This window comes from Nematostella vectensis, chromosome 11 (assembly GCF_932526225.1).
Source record: "Nematostella vectensis chromosome 11, jaNemVect1.1, whole genome shotgun sequence".
In the NCBI taxonomy this organism is placed as follows: domain Eukaryota; kingdom Metazoa; phylum Cnidaria; class Anthozoa; order Actiniaria; family Edwardsiidae; genus Nematostella; species Nematostella vectensis.
Window position 1 is genome coordinate 13,321,411 of NC_064044.1, and position 20,853 is coordinate 13,342,263.

The 20,853-nt window shown below is 41.3% G+C and overlaps 2 protein-coding genes across 3 annotated transcripts in view; both read right to left on the bottom strand.

The window, feature by feature from the left end:
* LOC116601211 (anthrax toxin receptor 2) overlaps nucleotides 1-13,243 on the bottom strand; it is a 27,897-nt gene extending 14,654 nt beyond the window's left edge. Inside the window, exons 1-8 of one of the 2 annotated variants that reach the window (XM_048734152.1) lie at nucleotides 12,956-13,243; nucleotides 3,759-3,836; nucleotides 3,121-3,198; nucleotides 2,682-2,763; nucleotides 2,284-2,308; nucleotides 1,447-1,520; nucleotides 840-908; nucleotides 525-608 (exon numbers count right to left, since the gene is read on the bottom strand). In XM_048734152.1, coding sequence (XP_048590109.1) covers nucleotides 525-608; nucleotides 840-908; nucleotides 1,447-1,520; nucleotides 2,284-2,308; nucleotides 2,682-2,763; nucleotides 3,121-3,198; nucleotides 3,759-3,836; nucleotides 12,956-13,080 — 615 coding nt within the window. In that variant the 5' untranslated portion in view covers nucleotides 13,081-13,243. Of the gene's footprint in view, nucleotides 1-524; nucleotides 609-839; nucleotides 909-1,446; nucleotides 1,521-2,283; nucleotides 2,309-2,641; nucleotides 2,764-3,120; nucleotides 3,199-3,758; nucleotides 3,837-12,955 lie in introns of those variants that run through there. The other variant, XM_048734153.1, reaches the window with a different exon arrangement.
* On the bottom strand, nucleotides 6,008-8,955 carry LOC5517579 (lactosylceramide 1,3-N-acetyl-beta-D-glucosaminyltransferase A). Its single transcript, XM_032361947.2, has one exon. The coding sequence runs from the start codon at nucleotides 8,319-8,321 to the stop codon at nucleotides 7,101-7,103; it is 1,221 nt and encodes a 406-aa protein (XP_032217838.2). The 5' UTR covers nucleotides 8,322-8,955; the 3' UTR covers nucleotides 6,008-7,100.
* Nucleotides 13,244-20,853: the final 7,610 nt, after the last annotated feature.

Sequence of the window (20,853 nt, forward strand, 5' to 3'; positions counted from 1 at the left end):
AGTATCTATAGGGGTAGTAGTATCTATAGGGGTAGTAGTATCTATGGGGGGGTTGTATCTATAGGTATAGTAGTTTCTATAGGGGTAGTAGTATCTATAGGGGGGTAGTATCTATAGGTATAGTAGTTTCTATAGGGGTAGTAGTATCTATAGGGGGTAGTAGTATCTATAGGGGTAGTAGTATCTATAGGGGTAATAGCATCTATAGGGGTAGTAGTATCTATAGGGGGTAGTAGTATCTATGGGGGGTAGTAGTATCTATAGGGGTAGTAGTATCTATAGGGGTAGTAGTATCTATAGGGGGTAGTAGTATCTATAGGGGTAGTAGTATCTATAGGGGTAGTAGTATCTATAGGGGTAGTAGTATCTATAGGGGTAGTAGTATCTATAGGGGTAGTAGTATCTATAGGGCTAGTAGTATCTTTATGGGGGTAGTATCTATAGGGGGGGTAGTATCTGTAGGGGTAGTCTGGGGCATATGTTTGAAGGGCTAGTAGTCTGGTGCATGGAGTCTTCATACTTACAACGTCTATAAGGTTTTTAAGGGAATCAAAGTTCACTTCTGTGAACACGAAATCCGACGAAGGCTTGTTGGCAAGCTGCTGTAACTATAACAGAACAAGAGAGTTTGCTTTGAGCATGAGGCAGGAAAAAAATCCAAACCAAGAATTATAAGCATATTTTTGGGTTTCGTGGTTTGCATGCATTTTTTTAAATGGATTTATAGTACAATATTAAATAATACATTCATTTGTATAGCCCCTATTACATAGTCTCTTTAAAATAAACTTTAGGAAAAATTATTTATTATTAGTACATCCATATAAGGTCATACATACTTGATACTTTTCAAAAGCAGCCACACCAACAGTTAGAACCCATGCCCCTAACGCTCTAGCACGATTGGCCTGAAACAACAATAGTTTACGATGTGGTTATACGATGCACAAGGCATTTTACCTGCAACTTGCAACACAATTTTCGTTGAGTTACGAGTTGCATAAAAATACGTTTGTAACATCCCCTTTTTGCAACTTGCAATGCGTTTTTTTGCATAGCGAGTTGCAAGAAAAGTAGAATTGGTTTCTACTTTTCGCTACATTGCGAGAAAATTGCCTTGTGTATCTTGTTTCTCGCAACCTGCAATCTTATCTATTCCTCATGGTTCCATTGCAACTTCTTCTGAGTCGCAGTCGCTTTGCCAGTATCGACATTACATATATTTGGCAATAGCTTCTCCGATGGAACATGATGTTCGAGCTTTAGCAGCGGTTCGGGTGCACTGGGTCACATGACCCTGGCCTGGGCGGCCAGGTCCAGGGAAGGCAAATTCCACTTTTCGTGCGAATGCCGAGTATTGCCTTCACTATAACTGACTATACACAGCTATACTAACACAGGGAATATATTCATGATTAATTAAGCCGTAGTCCAGTCCAAACTTACCCAAGAAACTGATTCAACAAGATCATTTAAGGCTCCATCGGTAACGATTAGAAGGAAACTAGCCGCTTGTTGACCTATAAAGAAGCTCCAACACTTAAAACAAAGTAGAAGCCTAAGCCAAGGACTGGCCCATAAGAGTCCGAGCATTAAAGAAAACTGATTATAGAAAGAAGCAACGATTATTTGCAATCAAAGGGGATACTGAAATATATAAATACGGCATATAATTGTTCAGTTATCTGTTGTGCATGGAATTTTTTTATTCTACCATGTTTATACAGGCACCCTTCAGCAATGATATGTGCTTGTATTAATGGGGTCCGAAAAAATGAGTAAGACTACATGTATAAACAAATATATAAAATAAAATACACGTAAATATTTAAAACATAGAACGCGTTACTCAAACAATCATAAAGGATAACAACTATAGTGGTCTTATAAGCTTTTCAGCGCTTTTCTGGCAGCGCTGGGCGAAAGCACATTGAACTGTTTCGCTCCCTGAAAAGCGAGCGACCCCCGCCAGAGCTCTGTTCTAATATATAGTTGTTTGATAAAAGGCCTTCGTGAAACACTGCGCACCAAGGCTGCTAAGTTGTCTGGGTAAAACACGAATCTGCTCGAGTTAGCGAGTTCTTATAGATAGCTTATGGATATTCAACTCAAGCTTTCAGCGAAGTTATTGTTTGTAGAAATTATCATCTAAAACGGCGAAGTATCGCCACAAATAATATTTTGCTTTTTTCAAAACTGCCTTTCAGTCTAGGCGCGTAGGCTTGAGCGATCGCCAGCCTTTATTGGAATAGCTATATACATAGCGAAAAAAATTCGACTTACCCATTGTCTCAATTTGCTCAGTAACCTATGAAAAAAGAAGACAGATACATTTCTATTTCAACATAGAGGGCAGGTCATCACAAATATTATTTGATCTCGCTTTCGATAGTCGTAATCCCGGAGTAAATAGTGACTTGAGAAAAAAAGATCAACCGTACTCTTTTGTCACTGCCTCGCGAGGTCAAAAGCTCACACCGGGGTTTAATAACGGTGATTTAGCAGCCCTAATACTGTTGGTTTGGATAAGGACTATTTCTTTTACGATTAAATTTGATGGACCTGTGACCTAGCACCGTAAATTGTTGGTCTGTTGTTTCTCTCTTGCATTGATGGCCGGTGATTTTTTTTTTAGGCATACCTTTTTAAGAGCAGTAGCCATATTAGGTGACAAGGAATACCTTTTTAAGAGCAGTTGCCATATACGTGACGCCTTTTGGTCGGACTTGCCTCAAGTTTTCGAGACCTTCAGCAATTCTAGTCCTTAAAGAGACAGCATCACATTGCGTCTCATTCAAACGTAGAATATAAAAAAAACGTTAATGGTTGAGGAAAGGCGGTTGTCGGTGGGTGAATTTCCAGGAAGGGGTTGGTCAATGGGGGAATTGGTTTTCAAGGAAGGGAGGGAGCGGCAATGTCATCTATGAGGGAATCGGTTTTCATGGGAGGGACGGGGGGGGGGGGGGGCAATGATATCTATGGGGGAATCGGTTTTCATGGGAGGGACGGGGGGCAATGTCATCTATGGGGGAATCGGTTTTCATGGGAGGGAAGGGGGGGGGCAATGTTGTCTATGGGGGAACCGAAGGCAGAGAGGAGGGGAGGGGAGTTTGTGTTTACCTGTCGCTTGTCAGTCCGAGTATAATCTCACTTGCATCGGCATCAGAAAACGTGATAAAAGATATTCGAAGCTGTGGGCTGCAAACCAAATAAGTCAAATTATTAGTTTACCATATACATCCAGGACGAGGTCTTGAAAAAAAAGAGACTTGATAAAGTAGAAAATTCGGTCAAATTAATACAGCGTTTGCTGAAACATCATACTGCAGTTTTCAATAGTCTGACGATTTCCATCATCTAAAGCGCCTTCTGGCTTCCGCATCCTTGAAGCGTTTTCATTGACCAGTACAGAAACGGTTTCCAATTTACTCCTTTAGTTTCAGCCAGAAAGCGGTTCAGCAGTTGGAAATTGTTGACGAGAGTTCGCATAACATTGAAAATGGCTGTAAAATTCTGGTTTGTTACACAGGCTGCCCATGTATATGTACCGAGAATGTCTACGAATTTTCAATAACAAGATAACATCTCTACACCGGCCCCTGCCTTACAATGCAAGATCCATTCAAAATGATAGACCACTGGTCACTGACATTCCTCTGGTTTTGTCCTTTTTAGGCTATACAGTAGAGAGGGCTATAGAAAAAAATAGACCCCGCTTTGTAGGATGATTACCTAGTTGGTGGACAGGTAAAACATACCTGATAAAGCTATTGGTGATATTTTCCACAAAGTTAACCGTCTGTTGCTGGAAATTATAGATAGGAACACTACTGGATCTAGAAAAAAAAAAAGAATCAAATTAAACACTTTATGGCAATTCAAAGAAAATAATCTTTCATTAGTTTTCTTGAAGGGTGTGTTTACACGAGAGGTGTCCTAACCTAGTTCTTCTTCCTTGTTTTTATGGTCTGGTTCACATGCGAGGTTCATATGTGGGTAGGAATACCCTAGGGGCCCAGCCCCCCCCCCCCCCTCCCCCTCCCCTTGCCGCCCGGGTCATTTCTTATTGAAGAATCGTCAGATACTAATAATGCTGTTTCCCAGGTGACACCGATGACTGCGCACCCCCCCCCCCCCCCCCCCTCAGCAAATCTTTGATACGCTTCTACTCGGTACAAAAAACAGCTACTAATTCTCATGTGAACCATTAATAAGAACAGGACCTTACAAGGGGCACTTGCTAAGAATGTTTTTATGAAATGTGAAATACAAGTGTGTAAGAAAATAACGTAAAATCTTCCTGATTACTTCTCCCAAGCGTAACAAATAGAAACGAACCAATTCTCCGTTAAAGGGAGTTTATGCAAAGGATCTAATCATGCAATTTCAAGGTTGAGTAAATGTAAAACTAGTATTTTCAACCTGAGTATTTTCAACCTAAAACTAGTATTTTCAACCATTCGCTCATTGTTAGGTGCTCAAACAAAATATTGCATTTATCTGAAAGACCAAATGTCATTTAAATAAACCTGGATAGTTATTTTAATTATTCCGCGTAATTTTGACTGTTTTTAGATTGCCGAAATAACACTCTTCACCATTAATGGCAAAAGCTTCGTAGTCTGACAACGGCGTAAAATGTTTAAAAAGTTTATTTTTCTAGTATATCTCAAAAGCTGACAAATGGGCTCTTTTTTCATAGTAGCCAAGCGCTAACAGCCATCAGAAAAAAAATTTAACGAATACTTCTTATGAGCCACTTTAGTGGCATGAATTTGTACAGCTTTGCGCAAACAATTTTAGATTAGATGGGAAAATAAATATAATTACGGGATGGGCTTAGCTTAATGGAAAAAATTGCCCCATTTAAATTTGTATTGAATGCCCCTCTCTTAATGAGATAGCTCTTACGCGGGAGTGACCTTTGAGACACCCCCTCCCCCCCCCCTGATATCTTCTCTCCCTGGTTCAGTTCAAGATAATACTGGCACACATCGACTAGAAGGCAATATCTGCATTTGTGCTCGACTCGGAGATTGGTGCGATCACATTAAGTACCTAGAGTAACGTAGTGGGGGGTAGTTGGCTTGTTCCTCTACACGACACAAGCCAATAGGCGATTCGCACTGAGAAGTCACGTGACTTTTTATGTGCCAAATTCAAGCCGATAATTGCTGCGTAATGTTAGAGTTTGACGAAATAAAATATAAAATCTCTAAATTAAAAAATAAGCCCTATCTGACACATACTTTATTCCTGATCATCGTTCGCGATAAACCTCCATTTTATTTTGCCGCCAAAAGTACGCAAGTTTGCCACCCAAAAATCACGTGATTTCTTGGTGTCAATCGGCGCAAGCATTCAAGCGTCGGAAAGCTCATCAATGAAAACTGCAATTATCACATTCCTATTGGCTGTCTAGGTAGTCATAGTTACGTGCGTACTCTGTAACAATTCTAAGACCGCCTTTAAGGGTGTAAAATAAAGAAAAAAATACATACGATTCATGTTGAATGATATATATACACATTTAGATTTTGTCCCAAAGCCAATTTTCGGAAACTAAAATTTGGTTGTGTAATGAAGAAAAAATACCTGCTTTATAAAATAAATAATTATAATGAACTATAATGATTACTATATTAACAGACTGTAGTGATAGAGTGTTGTCATCTACAAAAAGCTTGTCATTTGCCACAACACAAAGCATTTATCATATGCTGTGAGCTTTCATATAAGATCCTGCTTTTGTTAGACAGATTTATACCAGGTTCGTATACTTTAAACTAACTTAAAAACAGTTTCTGTCGCCGCCGTTTAGTCTTCCCAACAAAATATCATCAATTGTAAGAAATGACTTCACTCAAAATCCTTGCGTTTTCATTGGCCCGCAAGTCCCTGACCAATCAAAAGGCACAGAATGTAGTTCCGTTAGTTGGAAATGACGGAAGCCAGAAAGCCATTTAGCAGCCGGAAACTTCTGCTGAATATTGTAAACGCCAGTAAATTTTCAGTTGCATTACTCTCTTTATTATGTCGTTGGTACCATATTAAGATTGCTGTTCTCTCTGCCTTCCCTACTGCGTCCCTAGATAATGTCCCTTGCATCCCTAGCATCCAATCTTATAAACCGTTTCGCAATTAGCTGTTGCGATATGTCATAGAATGTGTTCATGAGGTGTATATTAATGGCTATTTAAATGTCTTCACATAATTGCTCTACCAATACGGAAGTACTTATTTTTTTTTACGAAAAATCACCATTATGATTTTTACTACACGAAAACTAAGAATTAAATGTGCCCATTAAACAACCGTGAATATTATTGGATTTAATTATTTGTGTAATATTCTTTTAATAGTTCATTAATTATATATTATTATTTAATATACACTGATATTTAGGAACATCCTTTTATACGCATTTCAAGGTTTAAAATGTTAACAAAATACGAACGAGAAATACGAAAGAGAATAATTAATGAATAAACAAAGTCTTATAACACACGTGGTTTATTGGAGTAGGTCTGGCAGCTGACAAAGTGTGTTCCAATGAAATCGAAGAATTTTAAAGAATGTCCATGGTTGTTTGTTTAAGTTGAACGAAGAGCATGCAAGTTATTAAAACGGGAAATTATCGTGTTCTTTTAGAAAGGAAAACTCGCGAAATTCTCAACAGATACGAAAACCACGTGTGTGAAGGGAAATATTTATTATAGCGAGCTTAACAAAAACGGCAGGGGGTCAGTATGGCATGTATTTTATCAGGCGAATATATCGAAAAGTCTAAGCATTAGCATTTAGTTATACATGAAGGTACTAAGTCCAGTGGTCCTTCACTTGGCTTTTTTCCTTCTACCAATGAGTTCTGTAAAAATGTTGACTATTTAATTTGCCGAAACGACAAAGATAAAAAAAAAGATAAGGATTATTCCCTGTCCTTATCAATTTATATACTATAAATATCGCTGTGTGTGTAAACAAACAGCTATAAGCAATTAATGCATTTATTTCTGTCTCAAGTTCCTAACATGATTAAACCCTACCCAGTAAAAAAAAAAATCGCTACTAACTATAATAACAATTAACTGAAATTAATGCTACCTACTCTGTCTTATCTTTTTGAATCTCTCGTAAAAGTACTTAATTTCTTTATCGTTCAAGCTATCCCCAAACACAGCAGTCTTCTTTAACCGCTCATCTGTCCATTTATCGGACCAAACGTTCATGTTTCCCTCCCATGCCCACGTGCCCCCACCCATATCCAGTGGAGTCACGCCAACACTTCGTGCCAGCCAACCAAAATAAGCATCCTCAACCTGAAAACGCGGTTTTTTCAGAGACTCCATATGCACGTCCTTTAAGATATTCCCGGAAAAAATATAGAACGGACCCGCGCAGTAGTTCGGGAAATATTTCTCTGGGAAGTCCTTTTTGCTGACATACCATTTAGAAGACGGGTTTCTATGAATAAATGCTCTGTGATGTACAAAACCCGCGTATAATTTCTCAGGAATGGAAGGTTCGTGCAACCAGTTTAGAAGACGCGGGAAGTTTACATAGACATCATCATCTGCTTTTAGAATGTACTTCGGTTGAACACTTAAAGCCCATTTGAAACTATCCTGGACCTTACCGACTAAATTCTTATAAGATTCTTTTTGGTCTACGCGAAGAATATCCCCATACTCAAAAGATTCATTCTCCATGCGTTGATCCAATTCGACATCCCCGGAAAAACCGACGGAGAATATACAGTAAATATTCAAATCTTGGTAATTGGAAGTGACGTTCAAAGACCTCCCTGGTAAACCTTTGAGGTTCTTCGAGTTTAAAGTAGACGTCCATGTTCGCCGCAGTAAATCTCGCCTGCTTCTGGAGCTAGGACGAGAGATGATGAGGACTAAAAGATACACTTCCTCTGTAATAACAGGAGCAAAAGGTCGACTGCGTATTGAAGTCGCTGAACCATCTAAAACTGTCGTAGTAGCGTTTTCACGACTCCGTCTAACGTTATCCCAAACTGTTCTAGTAATTACTTGTTTGGTCCGTTCAATGATTGAATGAACAGTTTGAATAAGATAACCAGAGGTGGAAGAATTGACGGGAAGCATTGCCCTCGAGGAATTCATCGACGTCTTGCCAGCTGTAGCATTGTCTCTTGGCTCGTACACCCCGAACACAGTCTTATAGTTTTCTTCAGGCCGAGATGCGACTTTATGCCGAAGAGAAACGGGTGTTATCACATCCATTTGCCATAAGATCAGGCAGACTATTTGAATGAAGAGTATGAAGAAAAATACTGTTGTTTTTGAAGGCATATCTCCTAACTTCCTCCTCCTCGTGCTGCCTCGGCTATCTGATACTGCGGCTAAAAGTCGGTTAATTTTTAACGCGTGTCGTGTGATATGCAAATAGCATTCGACCCTCCGCGCACACCTTTACCTTAATATCAAGCCCACCAAGTATTGAAAAGCAATCTTTTTATGTTTAATATTTATTATGTGAGTACAAAATCAAATTAAACGTGGTTCATGAGAAATGGAATGGTAACATGTTCACTGCGACATCCATTAAAAGCATTAAAGGCAATAGGTTGTTTCGATTATGTTTTTGTTGCTGCCCTTACGTGCGTTCGATTGACCTCGATTGATTCAATTCCGTAGAAATACAATTTTCCGGATTTTCCGGGAAATCTCAAAATGAATAAAACGCGACTTCAAGTTTTAGAAAAAAAAGCCCGCCAACTGTCAGCGGTTTTCCAAACAACGCTAAGTCCAAAACAAAAATGTAGGCTGCGATGGCGGCTTATTATGGGGTTGTAGTTGTTATCAAAAAAAACTTTCCTTTATCATTGTTTTAGGCACTTTACTTGCCCAGTGGCATTACCGGGTTTTCGCGTTGTTCGTTTGTATTGCAGAGTACTTTATTGATGAGAGTCGATATAGAGATCATTTACGCAGTGAAAATTCCATTTTTTTAGAATTCGAGGTCAATGGAAGGTTTCCTTTCCGATTTTCTCCAAATGTTTTTTCGAAAGAGAGGTAATCGAACCCCCCCCCCCCCCCCCCCCCTTGTGGAAGGGCAGTATCTAGAAACCGAATTCTGTAACGCCTTCGGTTCCTTCGAGAACGAAAATAGATAACCCGTTAGCGTGTAAAAGGGGAAATTGTATGTATAAAACCCTTCGTCTAAGTTAAACTTACTTTTAATAACAGGGGAACAAGCAAGACCAACCTCAGAAGTTTGCGGTTTTGGAAATTTGTAAGAAGCTAACAATAAAAACACACAGACTGACCGAGCTGTTAAATGTGATCATTTTAATTCCCTCTGTGAAGTATCCTAAAAATCAGCTGCTTCTGCCCCACTCTACATAGCTGTGTACTTCACAGAGGGTTAAACAAGGACCCCGTGGTATAAAATGCGCGGACCTAGTCCAAGTCGTCATTTTCGCTAGACCACACGTCAAGTGCAGAGCTCCGTAAATAATCGAAAAAACAGAGCCGTAGATTAACTTTGATTATTTCGAAGTCGAAAATAATGTTCTGTATGCACAAGGCAATAACGGCGACCTTCTTGGGAGTAGTTTTCTACGGCAACAAGGACAAAAATTGTGATTGAAATTTTAATTAAAAAACAGCGCGCTCTCGTTTGAAATGACGCTGTTCTTTAGAGCGCGCGTGGAGATAACGAAACCTGAAAACTTATTCGCCTCAAAATCGCCTCCATTCTCTATTTCTTATCTGTCCAGTCACCAGAGAAGATTGAAATTTTAGTTGTTTTTGCACCATTGATGTTTAAGAGATTATTTCGAACATGATCAAAAGTCATTCGCTTCTTTTTATGGAGCTCTCGACAAAGTCTAGCGAGAATGACGACTTGGACCAGGCGCGCTTTTTATACGCTCTACAGGCGTAGAATCAAGTAGGGGGGAGGGGGTGCAAACTTTCCAAGAGCACTTGCGCGTAATATTTAGAGCAAGCAGCGACTAACGCGCGAAATTTGAAGGAAAAATTATCAAACAAACCAATTAAAAATGCTAAAATATCCTCATTACAGTTGCTAAACATGTCAAATAAAGTCAAATGTATTACAGCTGAAGTCATAAGCTAGTAGTCCACGGTTTTTTTGTTTTAATCATACGCAAAAAAGATAAGTAAAAATAAGGGAAAGGTCAATAATTATCGGGGGGGGGGGGGGGGGGGGGGCGTTCAAGTTGACCGTATGTTGTTAACCGTATAGGGTACTCTTTACTGTGCCGTGCTGTAGTTTAAAAAGGGGATTGGGCACTTTGACAAGACAAAGGTAACATGCTTTAAATTTTTTTAAACGGAATTTGCCCTGACTGCGCTGTTTTCTACATAATTATAGGGGACAGTATCCCCACCCACCCCAAGCCAAATTATTGGGTGTGAGGTGGGGAGGGTGTACTGACTTTAGGCATGTCTAACCCCCCCCCCAGGGGGGGGGGGGACTCTCCAGAAAAGTACACGGGGGTGATGTCCTATCTTTTAGGGTATCAAACTGCTATCATCCAACTGCTAACTCTTCAGCTCCTCAGGGGTTGTCGAAGGATTTTTCCGATTTTGATATCTCTTAGGTAAAAAATCGCTGCTATTCCTTAGTGGGTGTTTAACGGGATTTCCGATTCTGCTATCTTTTAGGGTTAAAAATTTCTTCGACCACACCCAATTTGCTATCTCTTAGGGGTAAGAATTTCTGTTGACAACACCCAAAGTGCTATCCCTAAGGGTTAAAAAGGATTTTGTGGAAGATCGCACCCCGTCTGTTTTAATAGTCCCCTCCCCTCCCCCCAGGGGTTGTAGGATGTCTATTGATTTATCTTTGCCAAAAAAAATTTGTACAAAAATTAAATAAACCATTAAACGTTATCATGACAAAATTATTCAAGTTTAATGTGAACCATGAGCCTTCTTATATAAAAAGGATTTCACATTTTTTTAAAGTAAATAATCATTGTAAATAGCAACTAGCTAAGCATCCATTGTTTATTTTTCCCGTTGAGTTTTTTACACAAATTCTTGCCCCTTGTTTAGATTCTTAAAATTTTTGTAAATGCGATTCCCATTGCAGCAAAAACAGCAAACAGGGGCGGATCTAGCTTTTCGCTTAAGGGGGGGTTTGGCTCAGCCGCAAAGGGGGGAGGGGTAATTTTTTGGCTTTCTGGCAACCCAAAGGGGGGGTTAAACCCCCTAAACCCTCCCCCTAGATCCGCCACCGGCAAAAGGCATGCTCACTACAATCACAGAAACAATAACCTCATCATTGCAGCCAGGCCTGTAGCCAGGGGGTTCGGGGGGTTGGGACGAACCCCCCACCCAGCTTTAAGGTCTGCTCAGAGCAAACAAAAAAAATGTAAGGTTTGGCTGGATATACCGTGCACATTAATATGTCTTTAAAATGACTAGATAAATCTTTTTAGAATAATTATCTTTATTATTATGGCTATATGTTAAAAAGCACCCTATTAATAACATTTTGAATACAAGATTGAATTTATTTGAAGTATTGATTGCCTAATGTAATAAGGCGAGGGGAGCGGTATACTGGAAATTCTGTTCGCTTTAATGGAAAAAAGAACCACCCCGCTCAAAATCCTGGCTAAGGGCCTGGTAGCCATGGTACTAGGGTTGTCATACTGACAGTTTTGTGAAGTCGGCCAATGAGGGTGCACATAATGTTTTTTAAGACAACTTCACTGGTCAACAATCGAGGCTTGAAATAATCATGGAATATATCACAGTCCGCCAGAACCCTCCTGATAGGCTAGGTAACATTCTTTAAATTCTTTATTGGTGGCCATGGCTGCACAGGTCGCACTATATTAATTGGGATTTAGGCGGATCTCAAAAGAACCATTTTGCACCAGCCATAGAATAAACCCTTTTTTTTTACTTGAAAGCTTTTGCTTGTACGAATTTCAAGAAAAACAAATTGCATCCACAGTAATATAGGCTCCTCTTCATTCATTTTAGACTAAATGTGGACCTGATCAATAAATTTTGTTTGAACTAAAAAAGGGGGAATATTTCCTCTAAGTACAATACATGCATGCCAATGTTTTCCCACTTCTACATTTGCTCGCCCAAAGGGCACACCACAGGACCCCCCTTACAGCCACAGAAACATTCTTGCATTTACTACTCTCTGTACCTTGGGTTAAGTGCTTACCCATGTAAACATTTATTCACTTTATGCTGTGTAGGGGCACCACTAAAACCTGTGCAAGTCCCTAAAAGACTCTGTTGGTCCCCCCCAATCAGTAAAATTGGCTTTCAGGAAAGCCAAATAATACAGATTTTATTTTTGGGGTACACATAATCCTTCGTTACCACATTAAAGTCAAACCTCTCCTTACTTCTCCTTACTTAGCTAGGTGTGGTTTAACTGAGGAAGCCACGAGACCTAGGTATTGTATTCCACTTCCGTTAATTAATGCCCCACACCACAAACCAATACCCATATATAGTAATGTAAGAGGCCAAACCATCTCATCACCAAATCATCAAATCATCACACCGTTACACACATATGGTAATGCTTAGGAGTCTTTGTTGATAGACTGAGCTGTAACGTTTTTATTAGTATTATTATTTACTTATAGGGCCTATAGGTGTCGTGAATGAGTGACAACACCATCAAAACAAAGTCGGAGTATATGACGTTTATCATGAAGGCCAAGCAAATATCTGATGTTTCTTAAGCACCTTTTGGGTGACATGTTCAGATCACTCATGCACATGTAAAATAGAAATACGTGAAAGAGGATACTGTGAAGATCTTGACGTTGTTTAAGTTATAATATAGTCTCAGTTAAAGTTTTAGGCATGGGCGACATAAAGTTTGATTTCGAACTCGTATAGATTTAGCTGATTCTAGTTTGATCATTACTATTTCAATAAAAAATCTATTTCAACAAATAATCCAGACTTACTTGTCGAGAATGAAGTAAATGTCGAACGCTCCACGACATCTGGGTTCGATTGCGCCGTTCGTGGTGAGAAACAACACCAACCACAACAGAACAAAAATCCAGATTTTCTGTAATAGAAACGCCATTGCTGCCACTTCTGTTCCTTAGATTAGCGATACATGATGTCTGGTGGGACTCAAGAGGTATTGCAGCGCTGGTGACAGGGGTTCTTGCGTTTAGAAACGTTTTCTTGGCAAAGTTTTTCCTTTGATCAGACTGGCTGTGTTGAGAATTCGACAGTGCGTGACTTGCGTGATTCTCATATTTGCATAAGTCACGCACATTGTCACGGCATGCACTGGAAATTGGACTCTAAAATGAAGAAGTGGGAAAAACGGGGATACATAACAGACAAAAAAATCTATTAGAATCCGTGCTATTGAGCAGGCAATCCGCTCTAAATTATCAATCACATCTTTAAGAAACTTCCAATAGACACACTGTCTTTAAAATTTTGAAATATTTTTTTTGTTTTTTCCGTAAAAAATCATCGGAGATTGTTACCTTATCGACCGGAAGTGATAATGCGGCTTTAAAAGGAGGAACGAAAGGATCCAAGGTAATCTGAGAGAAGAGGAGTTATTTGGCGAGGACTTTCTCAAAGTCCGCTGGTCGGCTTTTTATAAATTGGCTTTTGCTCTTCCTCTCCGCGCGCCCAATTATTTACTGATTATTGAGGAAAATACCCATTAGATTGTGCGCCGTGCGCTCCTATTAGGGAAAATTCAAGAGGGCGACTTGGGGCAAGTCTAGCTACGGCGCTGTAGCAAAAAAAACAAGAGCTGAATTGGAATGACCAAAGTTATTAGGTGCGATTGAGGCGATTTGTCCCCACCAGCACACTTTTAAACATTAACAACTCAATAGTACTTCCCCACTTAGGTCTGGGGAAACTCTGTTAAAATAAAATTATAATAATTGTAGAAATTATTTAGTAATAAATAAGTGAATGTGAAGATAATTATTCGTATTTTGTTTAAAGATTTTCGGTATGGTGTTGATAAATTTTGTTTTTTTTTTGAAAGTTAGTTAATAATTGGGTAAAGTTTTTTAGTGTATATACTCAAGAGAGCATAAGATATGCTCTCTTGATATACAATAAAGGATAGCCTAGCCTTCTGTTATAGTTTATACTTTAGCGCGCACGTCAATTGATGGGGTTGACGCCTTTTAACTCACAGCTTTTAAACATTTCTCACCCTATTTTCCCTTGATTGGATCATGACATATTGATTTGATAATGTATAGAGGGAGTAATCTTGGTCAGAGCGTCCAGATTAGCTATATTGTGGTTAAAATATGGCTTGACTCAGTTTTGGTAGCGAATAAAGAGAACTGCCTATTAGTTGACTTTAACCGAGTCCCAATAGCAGGCATATAGTGTGGTCAGTCAGGCGCGTACACAAGGGGCGCATCCCCCCCCCCCCCCCCCCCCCCCCCCTTGGCGGCCAAAAAGTGGGTCATTTCTGATTAAGGAATCTTCCAATACAATGCTTTTTTAATGATACCTATGACTAAGCACCGCAGGGAGGGTATGCAGGGGGGGGTGCGCACACACAGGGGGGTGTGCAGGGTCCGCGCACCCTCCCCCCCCCCCCCCGCTCTTGGCTGCCAAAAAGTCTTGCTGTCCTTTGAAGTTGGCAAATGAAGGTAAAAGGGTAACTTTGCCGGTTCGTCGGCACCACACAAGTAACTGTAAACAATTACTATCCGCTCATTGACCCTGCCAGCAACACCAGGCATCAGTAACACACCAATTACCCTCAGCCTTTGCCGGCTTCACAAGTCACTGCAGTAGTTCCTTTCGCTCTTGACAAAGCTACAAACAGAGCACCTTGGTCCTTTGACTCAAAGGCGTACTTACCAGGATGTATCACTACATACCTGAATGGTTCCCCCTCCCCTACCGTCATACCTTGGCATTTGTGGATTGTCATCCCCCATGCCAATCTCTGAGGAACTTGGACACGTGTTTCGCCTACATGCACACTCAATGGAGCGACTGATTGTAGCAAACGGTATTACCTGTGGATCGTCTGCGTTGAACAAAGGTCCGATAAAAATCTAACCACCTCGGAAAGAACAAAATAAAAGGGATTTTTTATGCCTTAGTGTCTCTACGTGACGTTTAATGTCAAATTTGGCTACATACCAAGAGTGATCGAATTTGGCTACATAACAAGAGTCCAAAAGTGGAATTACGGCCGTTGTGTGGGGGGGGGGGGGGGTGCGTTCGCACCCCTGCACCCCACCTGGGTACGGGCCTGTGCGTTGAGCTTGTTTTGGAAGAATAAGGATTTTGTTTAAATGACATTAATCGGCTGATCCCAAGACAGCTGTCGCATAGAAAATATGAGGTGCAATCATTCCTACGGTCTTACTGATTTTAATTGCAATTTGATCAATATTATTTTTATGAGATAGATTTGTATCAAGCAACATACCAAGATACTCAACGTGTTCCTTGCACTCCAAGCTTTATCTATTTTGTTTACCATTATCTTGCATAAAAATTTCAGGCTGGTACGTGCGTAACTTACGCGAGTTACATGCGTAAATTATCGCAACATCGTGTGAACAAGGCTTTACAGTGTTTTCCCTTCGTTCAGTTTGTAGAAACCAGGCAGACATTTGTTTCCTACTTTGACGTGTCGGGAACATCGGGCAGAGTAACTTGGAGCAAGTGATCAAGTACATTCTCAAGTCCTTAGACAAATTTGACTTCACTCACGGCAAGACCCGAGTTGCTGTTGTGGAGTACGATGTTGTCCCATACATCAAGCTGAAGCTCAAGGTCAAGCTGACGCTCGAGGAGAGCGCCCTTGTGTCAATCACTGACATTCGAAAGGTACTAACAGGACAGGGGGACGGACTTTCGATTACTTACATTTGAGAGACACTTACAGGAGGGCAGGAGGGGGAGGGGGGGAGAGGGAATTACTGACATTCGAAAGGTACTAAAAAGACAGGGGGACGGACTTTCGATTACTTACATTCGAGAGACACTAACAGGGAGGGGAGGTGAGGGGGGGGGGGGGGGGAGGGAATAACTGACATTCGAGAGGTACCAAAGGCAGGGGTGGTCAGAATCACGACATTCTAAACGGTGGGGGGGGGGGGGGGGGTGGTAACTCGCTCTTGCGAAATAGACTTGGGGGTATCCAGGATATCCTAGGAGTTTCTAGGAAAATCCGATCAGGAGCTTCCAGATTATCATAGGAACTCCTAGGAGAATCTAGGGAGTATTTTTGGAACGGCTCCTAGGAATTCCTAGGAACTCCCAGATTTGGAATCTCCAGGATTCTAGGAAATCCTGGAAATTAACCAAATTCTCCTTGAAATTCCTCCAAGATTCTCCTATTTCCTCCCAAAGTTCTTCCAGATTCTCCCATTTCCTCCCAAAGCCATCCCAGATTCTCCCAATTCCTCCCAAAGTTCTCCCAATTCCTCCCAAAGTTCTCCCAGATTCTTCAACTTCCTCACAAAGCTCTCTAAGATTCTCCCAATTCCTCCCAGATTCTTTAAATTCCTTCCAAAGCTATCCCAGATTTTCCCAATTCCTCCCAAAGTTCTCCCAGATTCTCCCACTTCCTCTCAAAGCTCTCCCAGATTCTCCCAATTCCTCCCAAAGCTATCCCAGATTCTCCCAATTCCTCCCAAAGTTCTCCCAGATTCTCCCAATTCCTCCCAAAGTTCTCCCAGATTCTCCCAATTCCTTCCAAAGTTCTCCAAAATTCTCCCAATTCCTCCCAAAGTTATCCCATTTACATTTACATTTGAGAGACACTAACAGGGAGGGGAGAGGGAATCACTGACATTCGAGAGGTACCAACGGCATTGGTGGTCGGAATCACGACATTCTAAACGGTGAGGGGGGAGGGGTAACTGGAGAAAGCGGTTCCTCATCTTTGTCGTATTTCCAAATCAATCCAGTAAACAAATTGGAACAATTTATTTTAGATATTTTAGATTATTATAGATTTTTTTCTTGACAATTATAGACAAACACTTGGGGTGTGCAGTCATACATTTAAACCAACAATCTTTCTGCCTTTTTGTTAAAGATCATCCAAACCCAAGTGAAGTTCTCTGGCAAGTCAACACGAACACACCTTGCATTAGAAAACGCGCTAAACTTGTTCCAGAGGGAGCAGAGGAGTGGAGTCCCCAGCACTTTGGTAATTATCACGGACGAAAAGGCTGGTACGATGACTCAAAGCTGGACAAGACTGTCGCAGGTCTGAAGGTAAGTCTCCTCATCTCACCTCCCCTCATCTCACCTCAACTCACCCCTCCCCTCGACTCATCCCTCACCTAGCCTCACCTCACCTACTCACCTCACCTCACCTCACCCCTTACCTCACCTCAATTCACTCCTCCCTCGACTCATTCCTCCCCTCAACTCACCTCATCTTACCTCAACTAACCCTTCCTTTGACTCAACTCACTCCTCCCCTCCCCTCGACTCACCCCTCCCCTCAACTCACCCCTCCCTTCAACTCACCTAATCTTACCTCAACTCACCCCTCCCCTCGACTCACCCCCTCACCTTACCTTATCGTCTTACCTCACCTCACCTCACTTCTCCAAAATAGCTTCTCTCATAACTTGCTTTCAGGCCTTGGGCGTGAAATCTCTGGGAGTCGCTGTTGGAAGTGATTCGGTGCTTGACTTGGATAGACAGCAGTTAATCTGCGCAACACTCGACAACGTCATTAAAGTCGCGGATTACGAAAGCCTGCTCGCTTCCGCTGATACGATACTCAACAAGCTTGTCCAGACCCCTCCCTTACCTTATCGTCTTACCTCACCTCACCTCACCTCACTTCTCCAAAATAGCTTCTCTCATAACTTGCTTTCAGGCCTTGGGCGTGAAATCTCTGGCAGTCGCTGTTGGAAGTGATTCGGTGCTTGACTTGGATAGACAGCAGTTTATCTGCGCAACACTCGACAAAGTCATTAAAGTCGCGGATTACGAAAGCCTGCTCGCTTTCGCTGATACGATACTCAGCAAACTTGTCCAGACGGCCTGTGTGCTATAAACCATGTAAGTTATTCTAGTATCAGATATCACGAGAGTTGCCTCTCTTACGGAGGATGGGGATATAATGTCATTGGTGTTAATCGAACGAATACGAAAATTACAAATTGATAACCAAACCAGGGCTGCAGCAGTTACCCTAAGTGCCGTAATCCCAAAATATTTTCAAACATCATCAGAAAATGACCACTGCTAGGAGCGTGGGTGTGCCCCCCTCCCCTCCCCGGAATATTTTCTTACTGTTTCTGTATCTGGGCCTGCTGCACTCTGTCGGCTATTGAGTTTTTCTAAAGTTGACCCACATGAGTTGAGTTGAGGTGAGTATCAAAAGTCACTTCCAATACCCGCGCTCTGTTGACTTACGGAAGAATAGGTTTCAACCAGATAAGGAATTTTTTGCTGAGAACAAATCTTCCAGTATTAGTTTTCCTAGTTTAATTGGCATTCGATTTATTGTAGCCCATTTAACTGCTATCCCGAGGAAACCCTAAAAGGTTCTTCTAAGATCCGAACAAGTCAGCGTTCAATCAAAATCAGTCCAATTGCTGATAAAATGATGATGAATGAAAAAAAAACTATACAATAAATGAAAACGTTAAACAAAGTAAAAAAAGGTATAAACAAAAGAAAACGAATAATCGATTTAGAATCGAATAGGGATAGTTTGAATCACTTAGATAATTCGGCCCCAAACATCCCTATCCAGTGAAGTATGCAACACGCATGGTACGCAGGTACCCTAGGGAGGCAATAACCAGGTCCCTAGCCCTGTCTGGTACACCACACGCAGCTCGCTGAAATGTAGAGCGATGAATATTGACGCCTATCTGGGCGCCTTCGGTCTCTTGGGAGGGACTGTCCTATATTAGTGGCGTAGTCTTCATGCATGATTATATTGCAGACCCGTTCCCAGGGAAGGGGGGGTGCGAGTGATGCAAACGCACCCCCCTCCCACACACACACACACACACACACACAACGGCCGAAAGTCCACTCTCAATAGACGTGCTATTTGTAGACAAAACTTTAAACCATAAGCTAGGCATCAAATCACACGTGAAACTGTTTGCCGACGACAGCGTCCTATACCGCCCAATTAAGAGCCTTGATGACCACCACGCCCTACAGCAAGATCTTCACCACCTTGAACGATGGGCAGAACAGTGGCAGATGAAGTTTGCGCCCAAAAAATGTTACGTCATGACCATCACTTTAAAACGCGACAAGTCCCAGTTCCCATACCATTTGTGTGGAACCACACTGGAGGGGGTTAGCGTTCAAAAATACCTTGGAGTCCACATTTCTACATCTCTCAATTGGTCAAAGCACACGGAGGAAGTCAAGAAGAAGGCTAACGCAGTATTGGGTATCCTACAAAGAAATTTATCTTCCTGCCCAGCTGCGGTTAAAGAGCAAGCCTACAAGGCGCTGGTACGGCCACTGGTGGAGTACGGGACGAAAGCATGGAGCCCCCACACTAAGAAGGACATTCAAAAAGTTGAATCTGTACAACGCCGCGCTGCCAGATTTGTGTGCAACGACTACGGAAGGCATAGCAGAGTCACGAATATGCTGACACACCTAGGATGGCACCAGCTAGAACTTAGGCGAACAGTATTCGACTCTGTCATGTTTTATAAGATCCACCACGGGCTAGTAAAAATCGATTTCCCGAGTGATGTAATTCGCAAACCTGGTTCCTACGCAACCAGGTCAAGCGTCAGGAACACATGCCAACTTACACTCCCGCCTCCCAGTATAAACCAATTCAAATACTCCTTCTTTTCAAGAACTATCCCCGTTTGGAACTCTCTGCCCCAACAAATGCTAGACCTCAGCTCTGTCGATGAATTTAAGATAGCCGTCACTGGCGAGCTGGCCCGGCAATGATTTAGTTGCCATACTACCCATGTACATGTGTATTGTTATCTCATCATCTTATCGAATTGTTACGTTTATTTATTTATTTATTCATTCATTTATTGTTTCTTTTGTTTTATTTATTATTTATTTATTATCTACCGTAGTATGTGCATGGATAGTTGGTACGCTGCCCCTCATTGCCGGATTAGCTCGCTAGTGGCAATTATTGTATTTAAAGGATTTAAAGGTAAAGGTCACTCCGGTATGTCATCAATCAATTAGTCACACTTTTTGTAGCAAAATCCAATAAACGTCCCGTGGAGATACTGCAAAGACATAAAAAAAAACGTTTTGTTTTTCAGGGTTGGTAAGATTTTTATTAAAGAACTCTTCCCCCCCCCCCCCCACCCCCCCTGGACAAATTAGTTCCACATTTTTTGATTCCGCACCCCCCCCCCCCCCCCCAAGAAAAATCCTGGGTACCTCCCAAAAAGTCTTAAAAGAATCAGATTTTGGCGATATTTTGGAAAGCATGAATCACATGAGAAAAGTTCTAAATTTCGCATTTTTGGTACATCCAGTCATAAGCGAAGTTAAAAGCCGAGACTCACAGCATAGCTAAAACTGTTATTTTAGTTAATCTGAGTGAACTCTGAGCACATATTTCCACCTGGTTTTGAAATTATTAAACGATTACGAGCTTGCATGGTTTTACCGTCTCCAAGCCGCAAAGCACGCATATAATTATATTCTAAATATTTCGATAAGGCGTCAAAATCGCTGGAAGGTTTGTATTGGACGTTTGATAAGAATTCCTTTAGGAATTTGTCTGAGAGGTCTGATTTCCGTAGCCCCCTTTATTAAGAGCAACAAGTCCTCCAATAGCAAAGACATGCAAAACAGCCAATAATTATGTTTGCTTCTAAAAACATTTTTGCTACACCTTGTCATAGAC

Bases quoted from the DNA above. Each gene is read 5' to 3' on its own strand.
- LOC5517579 (XM_032361947.2), bottom strand. From the start codon at position 8,321: ATGCCTTCAAAAACAACAGTATTTTTCTTCATACTCTTCATTCAAATA.